Here is a 15,244-nt window from a genome sequence, read left to right as displayed (position 1 = left end):
CCACTGGTCCTTTTTCTCCCCAATTTCGTGGTGTCCAATTGTTAGAAGTTACTATCTTGTCTCATCGCTACAACTCCCGTACGGAGCGGCACCAGAATTAAAAACACGTCTTACCTTTTTGTAGTTAATAAATTCAACGTGATAACTTGGCCAATGGTATCCTTAACTGGCTTTGTAAAAGTGAATCCATTCTTCTGTAGCTAAAAAAAACAGCAGGTAACCTAAACATGTTCCAATGCTTTGAAAATAACGATTCTGTTCCGGAACAGTATGGATAACTTTCGTTCCATGTTCCGTTTCTGTTCCTTGAAAATGTTCATTATTTTCTGGTTTTTGGTTCTGTTCCCTGAACCAGTTTCAACCCCTGATTTGGTTCTGTTCCCTGAACCAGTTTCAACCCCTGATTTGGATCTGTTCCCTGAACCAGTTTCAACCCCTGATTTGGATCTGTTCCCTGAACCAGTTTCAACCCCTGATTTGGATCTGTTCCCTGAACCAGTTTCAACCCCTGATTTGGTTCTGTTCCCTGAACCAGTTTCAACCCCTGATTTGGATCTGTTCCCTGAACCAGTTTCAACCCCTGATTTGGATCTGTTCCCTGAACCAGTTTCAACCCCTGATTTGGATCTGTTCCCTGAACCAGTTTCAACCCCTGATTTGGATCTGTTCCCTGAACCAGTTTCAACCCCTGATTTGGATCTGTTCCCTGAACCAGTTTCAACCCCTGATTTGGATCTGTTCCCTGAACCAGTTTCAACCCCTGATTTGGATCTGTTCCCTGAACCAGTTTCAACCCCTGATTTGGTTCTGTTCCCTGAACCAGTTTCAACCCCTGATTTGGTTCTGTTCCCTGAACCAGTTCCAACCCCTGATTTGGATCTGTTCCCTGAATCAGTTTCAACCCCTGATTTGGATCTGTTCCCTGAACCAGTTTCAACCCCTGATTTGGATCTGTTCCCTGAACCAGTTTCAACCCCTGATTTGGATCTGTTCCCTGAACCAGTTTCAACCCCTGATTTGGATCTGTTCCCTGAACCAGTTTCAACCCCTGATTTGGTTCTGTTCCCTGAACCAGTTTCAACCCCTGATTTGGATCTGTTCCCTGAACCAGTTTCAACCCCTGATTTGGATCTGTTCCCTGAACCAGTTTCAACCCCTGATTTGGATCTGTTCCCTGAACCAGTTTCAACCCCTGATTTGGATCTGTTCCCTGAACCAGTTTCAACCCCTGATTTGGATCTGTTCCCTGAACCAGTTTCAACCCCTGATTTGGATCTGTTCCCTGAACCAGTTTCAACCCCTGATTTGGTTCTGTTCCCTGAACCAGTTTCAACCCCTGATTTGGATCTGTTCCCTGAACCAGTTTCAACCCCTGATTTGGATCTGTTCCCTGAACCAGTTTCAACCCCTGATTTGGATCTGTTCCCTGAACCAGTTTCAACCCCTGATTTGGTTCTGTTCCCTGAACCAGTTCCAACCCCTGATTTGGATCTGTTCCCTGAACCAGTTTCAACCCCTGATTTGGATCTGTTCCCTGAACCAGTTTCAACCCCTGATTTGGATCTGTTCCCTGAACCAGTTTCAACCCCTGATTTGGATCTGTTCCCTGAACCAGTTTCAACCCCTGATTTGGATCTGTTCCCTGAACCAGTTTCAACCCCTGATTTGGTTCTGTTCCCTGAACCAGTTTCAACCCCTGATTTGGTTCTGTTCCCTGAACCAGTTTCAACCCCTGATTTGGTTCTGTTCCCTGAACCAGTTTCAACCCCTGATTTGGTTCTGTTCCCTGAACCAGTTTCCTGATTTGGACACCAATCTTTTTGTATTACTTCGGGGACAATCAACAAAACAAAAATCACAAATATTGTTCTTAATAATTAACAACATTTGATAAATGGTGTATTTTGATAAACCAAAGTATCAGCTATCACACATGTAAAGGAACCACCTTCTAATTTTACAAAAATATCATCAAATAGCAACTAAGGGACAGTTCGAAATGTATTGGGCGAGGGGGGGATGACATAAAAAAATATTTTTACACACCCCTCTCATAGAAAAAAATATTATGTTCTCGACCACAAATAACAATAACAGTAGCAACCCTGTGTTTATAAACGTGGATATCGACTTTTACCACGTTCAATACCACGCAGGTGTTGCGGGCCAGAAGATTGAGAGTTCACCGACCACCACGGACAAGCTAACTTTCCCTGCCTGTTTTCATCAGACCTAAACCTAAACTGACTTCTCTTTGCCTGCAATTGAAACAAACTGAAACATTGAAAAACAACCTGGCTTGTGAACAAGTCAAGATAAACACTTTCAAATAAATTAGAGCAACGTCTCTGCCTGTGGCAGCGCTTCTATAAAAAAATCAGTCTTTCAGCACTTCACTCACAGTGCTCACAGCTGCTCATAGCCCACAAACCAGTCTTTCAGCACTTCACTCACAGTGCTCACAGCTGCTCATAGCCTACAAACCAGGCAGTGTTGCTGCACGAGGAGGGCTATAGGTTTCCTAATTCTTTGTGTGATTACCAGCTATGAAAAAAAAAGCAGAAATCAATTGAAAATGGCTACTGCAATTATTTTTTTGCCATAAATGTGCTCATACTTGACTTTTAACTTTATTTTAATTTGCAAATGCGAGTGGGAATGCTGGCACTGTGTAGCCCTGACCCCTGACCTCTAACCACCCGCCAATGTGACTGATGAAATAAACATCTTTACCCGCCATTGCCAAAAACTACCCACATTTGGCTGGTGGCTGGTGTTAATTTCAGCCCCTGTCCTCAGTTGCTTCATGACTCTAAAACCTAATTTAAATAAACATATTTGAACCAAAATTCATATCCTATTTTAGTATATCAGGGAGATGGAGTTGACAGTTTACTGCAATTTAGATATTGTTTGTTTAAATCTAAAATGTGTTTGTGTGTGTTTCTGATGGTTCCATCTCTAAATATAGAGTTGGGTTGGTGTGATGAAGGATTCTGACTCTCATAGTCTTAAAACCTCGACTCTGAGACGACCCAGGAGGATTCAGATAAAGTCATAAAACCTCGACTCTGAGACGACCCAGGAGGATTCTGATCAGTCTTAAAACCTCGACTCTGAGACGACCCAGCAGGATTCTGATCAGTCTTAAAACCTTGACTCTGAGACGACCCAGGAGGATTCTGATCAGTCTTAAAACCTCGACTCTGAGACGACCCAGGAGGATTCTGATCAGTCTTAAAACCTCGACTCTGAGACGACCCAGGAGGATTCTGATCAGTCTTAAAACCTCGACTCTGAGACGACCCAGCAGGATTCTGATAAAATCTTAAAACATCGACTCTGAGACGACCCAGGAGGATTCTGATCAGTCTTAAAACCTCAACTCTGAGACGACCCAGGAGGATTCAGATAAAGTCTTAAAACCTCGACTCTGAGACGACCCAGGAGGATTCTGATCAGTCTTAAAACCTCGACTCTGAGACGACCCAGGAGGATTCAGATAAAGTCTTAAAACCTCGACTCTGAGACGACCCAGCAGGATTCTGATCAGTCTTAAAACCTCGACTCTGAGACGACCCAGGAGGATTCTGATCAGTCTTAAAACCTCGACTCTGAGACGACCCAGGAGGATTCTGATCAGTCTTAAAACCTCGACTCTGAGACAACCAGCAGGATTCTGATCAGTCTTAAAACCTTGACTCTGAGACGACTCAGCAGGATTCAGATAAAGTCTTAAAACCTCGACTCTGAGACGACCCAGCAGGATTCTGATAAAGTCTTAAAACCTCGACTCTGAGACAACCAGCAGGATTCTGATCAGTCTTAAAACCTCGACTCTGAGACGACCCAGGAAGATTCAGATAAAGTCTTAAAACCTCGACTCTGAGACGACCCAGCAGGATTCTGATCAGTCTTAAAACCTCGACTCTGAGACGACCCAGCAGGATTCTGATCAGTCTTAAAACCTCGACTCTGAGACGACCCAGCAGGATTCTGATCAGTCTTAAAACCTCGACTCTGAGACGACCCAGCAGGATTCTGATCAGTCTTAAAACCTTGACTCTGAGACGACCCAGGAGGATTCTGATCAGTCTTAAAACCTTGACTCTGAGACGACCCAGCAGGATTCTGATCAGTCTTAAAACCTCGACTCTGAGACGACCCAGCAGGATTCAGATAAAGTCTTAAAACCTCGACTCTGAGACGACCCAGCAGGATTCAGATAAAGTCTGAGACTTCCTAAGATTCAGTTAGAACGATCTTCAACAAGAAGAAGAGAAAAAGAATGAATTAATCATTGATGATTGATTGGTTAAAGTACCAAGACAGAAAGGTGGAAAACCAAGACAGAAAGGTGGAGGGTTGACCCCCAAAAACCCCGTTGACCAAATAAAACCGAGGACTGCAGTAGGTAGGTGATGGTTTTTGGTTTGATAAAGGGTTTTAAAAGCGGCTGTTTCTGCTCTCTCGTCAACTCCGCTGTGAGGCAGTCCATATGGGGAACGAGGGCTGTGGAAGGGTGTCTAAGGGGGTCAGGATGTCATTACAGTACTTAGCTTTGACAGACTGTAAGTGGGGAAAAATATGTTGTTACCAAACATGGTCCGGGGAGGGGTGAAGTTAGGGAGAGGGGGAGAGAGATAAAAACTCAAGTGTTGGACTTGGGTTTTACAAAGTGTGGGAGAGACTGAGCCTGAAGAGAGTGCTGGCTGTACCATTAGTAGCTAACTTGTCATTTCAACATCAGTGCAGTTGAAGTAAAATCGTATTTCAGATTTTTATGGATCCTTTAGGCACAAATCACAAAGATGAGAAGGACACTGCTTTCATTACAGTAGAGGAGGAGGAAGATGAGAAAGATAATAGCGAGACAACAGTGATAGACGGTGAGGAGGAATCAGATGACAAAGCCAAGGAGACTGAACCCCAGCAGCAGAAGGAGCAGGCCTGGGCCCCCACTACCTACTCCACGTTTGGTAAAGAGGTGTTTTGCTACGTAGGAGAGGAGATCAGCATCTTTGAGGCCTTGGACTCTTACGGTGCTGTCATCTGGCCAGCGGTGAGTCAGTCTACTATTTAACATGACATTCATAGATAACAATGATAGCAGTGAGTCAGTCTACTATTGAACATGACATTCATAGATAACAATGATAGCAGTGAGTCAGTCTACTATTGAACATGACATCCATAGATAACAATGATAGCAGTGAGTCAGTCTACTATTGAACATGACATCCATAGATAACAATGATAGCAGTGAGTTAGTCTACTATTTAACATGACATTCATAGATAACAATGATAGCAGTGAGTTAGTCTACTATTTAACATGACATTCATAGATAACAATGATAGCAGTGAGTCAGTCTACTATTTAACATGACATTCATAGATAACAATGATAGCAGTGAGTCAGTCTACTATTTAACATGACATTCATAGATAACAATGATAGCAGTGAGTTAGTCTACTATTTAACATGACATTCATAGATAACAATGATAGCAGTGAGTCAGTCTACTATTTAACATGACATTAATGGATGGATGTAGGATAACGATTAATTAATATGATGGATGATGATTGATGGTGGTGATGAGGATGGTGATGATGATTTATGAAGTTCTACCAACTATAATGATGGTTTCTATAGTAACTATGGTTGAAGTTCTACCAACTATAATAATGGTTTCTATAGTAACTGTGGTTGAAGTTCTAACAACTATAATGATGGTTTCTATAGTAACTGTGGATGACGTTCTAACAACTATAATGATGGTTTCTATAGTAACTATGGTTGAAGTTCTAACAACAATAATAATGGTTTCTATAGTAACTATGGTTGAAGTTCTAACAACTATAATGATGGTTTCTATAGTAACTATGGTTAAAGTTCTAACAACTAAAATGATGGTTTCTATAGTAACTATGGTTGAAGTTCTAACAACTATAATCATGGTTTCTATAGTAACTATGGTTGAAGTTCTAACAACTATAATGATGGTTTCTATAGTAACTATGGTTGAAGTTCTAACAACTATAATAATAGTTTCTATAGTAACTATGGTTGAAGTTCTAACAACTAAAATGATGGTTTCTACAGTAACTATGGTTGAAGTTCTAACAACTATAATGATGATTTCTATAGTAACTCTGGTTGCCTGCAGGCGTTGGCTCTGTGTCACTACCTAGAGACCAACGTTGAGCAGTTGAACCTGGTGGACAAGGCAGTGCTGGAGCTAGGAGCAGGTCCTGGCCTAGTGTCTATTGTAGCCACACTCCTAGGTGAGTCTGGGCATTAAATGTACATCTGAGAAGATCAGAGAGGTGTAAGTAATATGGTGAAATTTATACATAGCCTATCATGGTGGAGGAGGTCCTATCAAGGTGGCTAGCAAGGTGGAGGAGGCCCTAGCAAGGTGGAGGAGGCCCTAGCAAGGTGGAGGAGGTCCTAGCAAGGTGGAGGAGGCCCTAGCTAGGTGGAGGAGGTCCTATCAAGGTGGAGGAGGTCCTATCAAGGTGGCTAGCAAGGTGGAGGAGGTCCTATCAAGGTGGCTAGGAAGGTGAAGGAGGTCCTATCAAGGTGGCTAGCAAGGTGGAGGAGGTCCTATCAAGGTGGAGGAGGTTCTGTCAAGGTGGCTAGCAAGGTGGAGGAGGCCCTAGCAAGGTGGCTAGGAAGGTGGAGGAGGTCCTATCAAGGTGGCTAGCAAGGTGGAGGAGGTCCTATCAAGGTGGAGGAGGTCCTGTCAAGGTGGCTAGGAAGGTGGAGGAGGCCCTAGCAAGGTGGCTATGAAGGTGGAGGAGGTCCTATCAAGGTGGCTAGGAAGGTGGAGGAGTTCCTATCAAGGTAGCTAGCAAGGTGGATGAGGTCCTAGCAAGGTGGCTAGCAAGGTGGAGGAGGCTCTAGCAAGGTGGCTAGGAAGGTGGAGGAGGTCCTAGCAAGGTGGCTAGCAAGGTGGAGCAGGTCCTATCATGGCGGTTAGCAAGGTGAAAGAGGTCCTATCAAGGTGGAGGAGGCCCTAGCTAGGTGGAGGAGGTCCTATCAAGGTGGAGGTCCTATCAAGGTGGGGGAGGCCCTAGCTAGGTGGAGGAGGTCCTATCAAGGTGGAGGAGGTCCTATCAAGGTGGCTAGCAAGGTGGAAGAGGTCCTATCAAGGTGGCTAGCAAGGTGGAGGAGGTTCTACCAAGGTGACTAGCAAGGTGGAGGAAGTCCTATCAAGGTGGCTAGCAAGTGGATTGCAAGGTGGAGGTCCTATCAATGTGGCTAGCTAAGTGGAGGAGGTCCCGGCATTCTATACCACTTACACCTATCCAACCTTTTCAGATCTGCATGAAGTGTCCTCAGCACTAGACAACTAGTGGCTAGGGTTTGATTTGGTACTGGCCACCTGTGTGTCTGTTAGTTGAATAACAGAGTGCTTCCTGTCCCCAGGTGCCTGGGTCACAGCTACAGACCTACCAGAGATCATAGGTAACCTGAGAGCCAACCTGCTCCGTAACACAAGAGGGCGTTGTAGGAACACTCCCCAAGCTGCAGCTCTGTCCTGGGGTCCTGACGTGGAACGCATCTACCCCAGATCTGTCTATCGCTATGACTACGTGCTGGCGGCTGACGTGGTGTATCACCATGACTACCTGGAAGAGCTGCTGTTCACCATGAGATACTTCTGCCGTCCAGGTTGATTGATTGATTGGTTGATTGAACTGTTTAAAGAATCCCAGAATATAACACATGAAAGTATTAAATGACGCTTATTTCTAATGTGGTCCTCAGGAACCACTCTGATCTGGGCCAACAAGGTCCGCCTCAAGACAGACCTGAGCTTCACAGAGAACTTCCAGAACACCTTCAACACCACACTGCTGGCTGAGATTGGAGAAGTAAACATATTCATGGGCACGTGTCGAGAAACAGAGGAGAAACCAGAGTTAGACCCAGGAAAACAACAGGAAGAGGAGGAGGAACCAGAGCTGGTCCCAGGAAAACAACAGGAAGAGGAGGAGGAAGAACATGTCTGTTTACAGGTGGAGGAAAATGGTTTAGAGGAAAAGGAGGAAGAGTTTGAAGCAGATCAAACAACTGAGAATGAGGAAGAAAACGAGATGCAGAAGGAGGGACTGAAAGAGGAGAACAAGGACAGAGAAAACCAGGAAGACTCTCAGGATTGCAGAGACGATGAAGAGCAGCAGAATTCTGCTGGCTCACGTTCTACCTCCGAATCAGAGCTTGAGGGTCTTGGTGAGCATTCAACCTAATGTAAATATAAGTTCTAAAAGGCCAGGAGCTGATCTCATTGTGTTGTTGAATTAGTTTAGTTTATTAAGATCCCCATTAGCTACTGCACATGCAGCAGCTACTATTCATGGATTGACTTGTGGTCTTCTTTGTGTTTCTTGTGCAGAGGAGGCAGACACTCAGGACTCAAATGTCCAACGGGAGGAGAGACCAGTCTGGGTCGAACAGTTTGTTGTGGAGGCAGACACTCAGGACTCAAATGTCCAACGGGAGGAGAGACCAGTCTGGGTCGAACAGTTTGTTGTGGAGGCAGACACTCAGGACTCAAATGTCCAACGGGAGGAGAGACCGGTCTGGGTCGAACAGTTTGTTGTGGAGGCAGACACTCAGGACTCAAATGTCCAACGGGAGGAGAGACCGGTCTGGGTCGAGCAGTTTGTTGTGGAGGCAGATAAAATTTCAGAGGAACAAGACAACAGTTTGGAGGAGGAGGAGGAAGCTGATGCAGGTGATAGCAGTAGCCAAGCATGGGAGAAACAGACGTTGGAACATAGTGATGAAGGATATGAGGATGATGATGATGAAGATGAAGAAGAAAACACTAACTCCCGCTGTAGCACCGAAGCGACTGACGAAGACATTATCGGTGAGTCATTGACATAGTTTTTTAATGCCTAGATACTCAGACTCAATCATTCAAGAACACAAGTCTACCATTGATAGTACACACCCAGGAAATAGAAATGGTATGATCCATCCCCATTAGAATGTGAATGAGTGGTTTGTTCCATTCCTGTGTAGAGGAGCTGGACACCAAGGAAACCAAGGATACAGGAGATGCCCAGCTGGATAATACCCACGTCCCCTGGATACGACTGGACAGAGAGGTCTACTTCTATGCTGGGCACAAAATCAACATTGTCGAGGCAATGGACTCCCATGGCGGAGTGATATGGCCAGCAGTGAGTACAGTTCTACACTACATTTGGCGTTGTCGGCAGGATAAATCACTACATTTGGCGTTGTCGGCAGGATAGTTGTCGGCAGGATAAATCACTACATTTGGCGTTGTCGGCAGGATAAATCACTACATTTGGCATTGTCGGCAGGATAAATCACTACATTTGGTGTTGTCGGCAGGATAGTTGTCGGCAGGATAAATCACTACATTTGGCGTTGTCTGCAAGATAAATCACTACATTTGGAGTTGTCGGCAGGATAAATCACTACATTTGGCGTTGTCGGCAAGATAAATCACTACATTTGAAGTAGTTCGACAGGATAAATCGCTACATTTAAAGTAGTTGGTAGGATAAATCGCTACATTTGGTGTTGTCGACAGGATAAATCACTACATTTGGCGTAGTCGGCAGGATAAATCACTACATTTGGCGTAGTCGGCAGGATAAATCACTACATTTGGCGTTGTCGGCAGGATAAATCACTACATTTGAAGAAGTCGAGGAGAGGTCCTACCTGCAACACGTGATGGACCACTAGGTGGTGATAGTCTACACATAGTAATATAATGTATTTGCTCCTCTGCAGGCATTGGCTCTATGTAACTACCTGGAGACCAATACTGATGTGATAGATCTGAAAGGAAAGCAGGTTTTGGAACTGGGATCAGGGACAGGATTAGTGTCTATCGTCGCCAGTCTACTGGGTAAATGTTACTGATTACCTTTGAGTTTTAGACTCTAATCCCATCAGCTGCTGTATCTGGTGATAACTGACTACAAAAGACATCTTTCTTCTTCTTCTTCTTAAGAAGCTCCTTATGTAATGTGTCCCCAGGTGCCCAGGTGACGGCCACCGACCTCCCAGACGTCCTTAGTAATCTGAGATACAACTTGCTCCGAAACACCAGAGGGCGCTCTAAATATACACCTGAGGTGACAGCTCTGTCCTGGGGTCCTGAGGTGGAACGCACTTACCCGCGATCAGTGTATCGCTATGACTACGTGCTGGCGGCTGACGTGGTGTATCACCACGACTTAGAGGAGCTGTTGGTTACCATGAAATACTTCTGTCGTCCAGGAAACACTCTGATCTGGGCCAACAAGGTCCGCCTCAAGACAAACCTGGTATTCACTGAGGACTTCAAGAACACCTTCAACACCACCCTGCTGGCTGAGATGGGAGAGGTTAAGATCTTCAAGGCCACATGTAAAAGGTAGGAATTGTGGAAAGAAGGATGAGGAACTACTGTCGACATCCTGCCGACTGTAACCAAGAGTCTTTTCTTCTTCCTCTGAGAAATGCTTGAAGACAGAAGGCGGCCATCTTGGCTAATGATAATGGACGTTGATGGACTACTGATGTTGTTGTTGATGTTTGATTTCTACTTTCAAATGATCTACTATATATTGTGCTTTATTGTTTACTTTGTTTTTACACACGTACTTAGATAGTTGATATTAATATTAAAATGTATGCACTTCGCTGTCTTGTTTCAGTTTGTATGGTCAAATAATAATACCAATAATAATAATAATAATAATAACACCAATAATAATAATAATACCAATAATAATAATAATAATAATAATAATAATAATACCAATAATAACACCAATAATAATAATAATAACACCAATAATAATAATAATACCAATAATAATAATAATAATAATAACACCAATAATAATAATAATACCAATAATAATAATAATAATAATAATAATAATAATAATAATACCAATAATAATAATAATAATAATAATAATAATACCAATAATTATAATAATACCAATAATAACACCAATAATAATAATAATACCAATAATAATAATAATAATAATAATAATAATACCAATAATAATAATAATAATACCAATAATAATAATAATAATAATAATAATACCAATAATAATAATAATAATAATAATACCAATAATAATAATAATACCAATAATAATAATAATAATAATAATAATCCCAATAATAATAATAATAATAATAATACCAATAATTATAATAATAATAATAATACCAATAATTATAATAATAATTATAATAATAATAATAATACCAATAATAATAATACCTATAATAATAATAATAATAATACCAATAATAATAATACCAATAATAATAATACCAATAATTATAATAATAATAATAATAATAATCCCAATAATAATAATAATAATAATAATACCAATAATAATACCAATAATAATAATACCAATAATTATAATAATAATAATAATAATAATCCCAATAATAATAATAATAATAATAATACCAATAATAATACCAATAATAATACCAATAATAATAATAATAATAATCCCAATAATAATAATAATAATAATAATACCAATAATACCAATAATAATAATAATACCAATAATTATAATAATAATAATAATACCAATAATTATAATAATAATTATAATAATAATAATAATACCAATAATAATAATACCAATAATAATAATAATAATAATACCAATAATAATAATACCAATAATAATAATAATAATAATAATACCAATAATAATAATACCAATAATAATAATACCAATAATAATAATAATAATAATACCAATAATAATAATAATAATAATGGATGTCGTAAGTATGCTGCTGGTGGACCTGAGAAATACATAACACACTCACAATGGGAGACAATTAGTCCAAATCTTTTTATTCCGAATTATTTTCCCATTTGTGACATAATTCCATTACAGTGACTATGATAACAAAGTAGCGTGTTGGTATTTTCCATATGTGGTCGAATAAAAATATTGATATAAAATAATACTAAATGTAACCGAGTTAAGAACATACTGTAAACTTACTCTTCACAGCAGGCTTGAAAGGTTAGATTTTTTTTTTAAACGACTAGCTAATTTAACTAGCTAAACAGAAAATGCTAGGCTAACATTACTTTAATTTGCCACTTTACAAGCTAGCCAGCTAACTCTTCAAATAAACATACCAGATATATGACAGAAAGAGATACTGTATATGCTGACCTGGTCAGAAAATCTAAATGTCAAACAACATACTGGTACGTTGGTTGGTCACAGTACAACAATACACAAACAACATACTGGAATGGGGGTTGGTCACAGTACAACAATACCACAACAACATACTGGAATGGGGGTTGCCTCCAAGCTGCCATTTGAATCAGTTCACCCGGCAACCTCTGCCCTCTATGATAGGTTAAATCTAGAAATGGCTTGCTATTAGTTACCAAGTCAAAATAATTATAAAAGGTCACAGTACAACAATACCACAACAGAATCAGACACTGACATCACTCCCTCTCTCTGTGGACCAGCCATTTCCTTTGGCCCTGTCCCCCTCATCAGACCCCTCATACCGAGTTATGTAGGGCAGAGGCAGGGGCATACCAAGGACCTCTGACAAAAAGGGTTTCAGGCTGGATAAGATTTGGTTTTAACGGTCATATCAGAAACTCGAGAGCTGGCGTATTCAGGTCAAATTCTCATACCCTGGCCAAACGCTGACGAAATCAAAACCGTTCTTAATGGAGGTAAGAGTTAAAATCCCCCATGTATCCTGGTCCATAGTGGCACCATGTTTATGTATAGGTATTCCCCATGTTTATGTATAGGTATTCCCCATGTTTATGTATATTCCCCATGTTTATGTATATTCCCCATGTTTATGTATATTCCCCATGTTTATGTATATTCCCCATGTTTATGTATATTCCCCATGTTTATGTATATTCCCCATGTTTATGTATATTCACCATGTTTATGTATATTCCCCATGTTTATGTATATTCCCCATGTTTATGTATATTCACCATGTTTATGTATATTCCCCATGTTTATGTATATTCCCCATGTTTATGTATATTCACCATGTTTATGTATATTCCCCATGTTTATGTATATTCCCCATGTTTATGTATATTCACCATGTTTATGTATATTCTCCATGTTTATGTATATTCCCCATGTTTATGTATATTCCCCATGTTTATGTATATTCACCATGTTTATGTATATTCCCCATGTTTATGTATATTCACCATGTTTATGTATATTCCCCATGTTTATGTATATTCCCCATGTTTATGTATATTCCCCATGTTTATGTATATTCACCATGTTTATGTATAGGTATTCCCCATGTTTATGTATATTCCCCATGTTTATGTATAGGTATTCCCCATGTTTATGTATATTAACCATGTTTATATATATTCACCATGTTTATGTATATTCCCCATGTTTATGTATATTCCCCATGTTTATGTATATTCCCCATGTTTATGTATATTCCCCATGTTTATGTATATTCCCCATGTTTATGTATATTCCCCATGTTTATGTATATTCCCCATGTTTATGTATATTCCCCATGTTTATGTATATTCCCCATGTTTATGTATATTCCCCATGTTTATGTATATTCCCCATGTTTATGTATAGGTATTCCCCATGTTTATGTATATTCCCCATGTTTATGTATATTCACCATGTTTATGTATAGGTATTCCCCATGTTTATGTATATTCCCCATGTTTATGTATAGGTATTCCCCATGTTTATGTATATTCCCCATGTTTATGTATATTCACCATGTTTATGTATAGGTATTCCCCATGTTTATGTATATTCCCCATGTTTATGTATATTCCCCATGTTTATGTATATTCCCCATGTTTATGTATATTCCCCGTGTTTATGTATATTCACCATGTTTATGTATATTCACCATGTTTATGTATAGGAATTCACCATGTTTATGTATATTCACCATGTTTATGTATAGGTATTCCCCATGTTTATGTATAGGTATTCCCCATGTTTATGTATATTCACCATGTTTATGTATATTCACCATGTTTATGTATATTCCCCATGTTTATGTATATTCCCCATGTTTATGTATATTCCCCATGTTTATGTATATTCCCCATGTTTATGTATATTCCCCATGTTTATGTATATTCTCCATGTTTATGTATATTCCCCATGTTTATGTATATTCACCATGTTTATGTATATTCACCATGTTTATGTATATTCACCATGGTTATGTATATTCACCATGGTTATGTATAGGTATTCCCCATGTTTATGTATATTCCCCATGTTTATGTATATATATTCCCCATGTTTATGTATATTCACCATGTTTATGTATATTCCCCATGTTTATGTATATTCACCATGTTTATGTATATTCACCATGTTTATGTATATTCACCATGTTTATGTATATTCCCCATGTTTATGTATATTCCCCATGTTTATGTATAGGTATTCCCCATGTTTATGTATAGGTATTCCCCATGTTTATGTATATTCACCATGTTTATGTATATTCACCATGTTTATGTATATTCCCCATGTTTATGTATATTCCCTATGTTTATGTATAGGTATTCCCCATGTTTATGTATATTCACCATGTTTATGTATATTCACCATGTTTATGTATATTCCCCATGTTTATGTATATTCACCATGTTTATGTATATTCCCCATGTTTATGTATAGGTATTCCCCATGTTTATGTATAGGTATTCCCCATGTTTATGTATATTCACCATGTTTATGTATATTCCCCATGTTTATGTATATTCACCATGTTTATGTATATTCCCCACCATATATTTATGTATAGGTATTCCCCATGTTTATGTATATTCACCATGTTTATGTATATTCCCCATGTTTATGTATATTCACCATGTTTATGTATATTCCCCATGTTTATGTATATTCCCCATGTTTATGTATATTCACCATGTTTATGTATATTCCCCATGTTTATGTATATTCACCATGTTTATGTGTAGGTATTCCCCATGTTTATGTATATTCACCATGTTTATGTGTAGGTATTCCCCATGTTTATGTATATTCCCCATGTTTATGTATAGGTATTCCCCATGTTTATGTATATTCCCCATGTTTATGTATATTCCCCATGTTTATGTATATTCACCATGTTTATGTATATTCACCATGTTTATGTATATTCCCCATGTTTATGTATATTC

At 39.5% G+C, this 15,244-nt stretch overlaps 2 protein-coding genes across 2 annotated transcripts in view; both read left to right on the top strand.

Annotated features, from left to right (window-relative positions):
* LOC139372956 (general transcription factor II-I repeat domain-containing protein 2-like) overlaps positions 1 to 15,244 on the top strand; it is a 979,173-nt gene that overhangs the window by 21,612 nt on the left and 942,317 nt on the right. The gene's annotated exons all lie outside the window — the stretch shown is intronic.
* On the top strand, positions 4,705 to 10,610 carry LOC139372432 (uncharacterized). Its single transcript, XM_071112145.1, has 8 exons — positions 4,705 to 5,062; positions 6,173 to 6,290; positions 7,438 to 7,683; positions 7,780 to 8,244; positions 8,408 to 8,887; positions 9,043 to 9,203; positions 9,790 to 9,907; positions 10,039 to 10,610. Exons 1-8 carry the CDS (start codon positions 4,784 to 4,786, stop codon positions 10,419 to 10,421), a joined length of 2,250 nt encoding a protein of 749 aa, XP_070968246.1. The 5' UTR covers positions 4,705 to 4,783; the 3' UTR covers positions 10,422 to 10,610.

Source organism: Oncorhynchus clarkii, chromosome 18 (assembly GCF_045791955.1).
Source record: "Oncorhynchus clarkii lewisi isolate Uvic-CL-2024 chromosome 18, UVic_Ocla_1.0, whole genome shotgun sequence".
In the NCBI taxonomy this organism is placed as follows: Eukaryota; Metazoa; Chordata; class Actinopteri; order Salmoniformes; family Salmonidae; genus Oncorhynchus; species Oncorhynchus clarkii.
The sequence above is the reverse complement of the archived record's forward strand: the minus strand, read 5'-3'. Positions and strand labels throughout refer to the sequence as shown.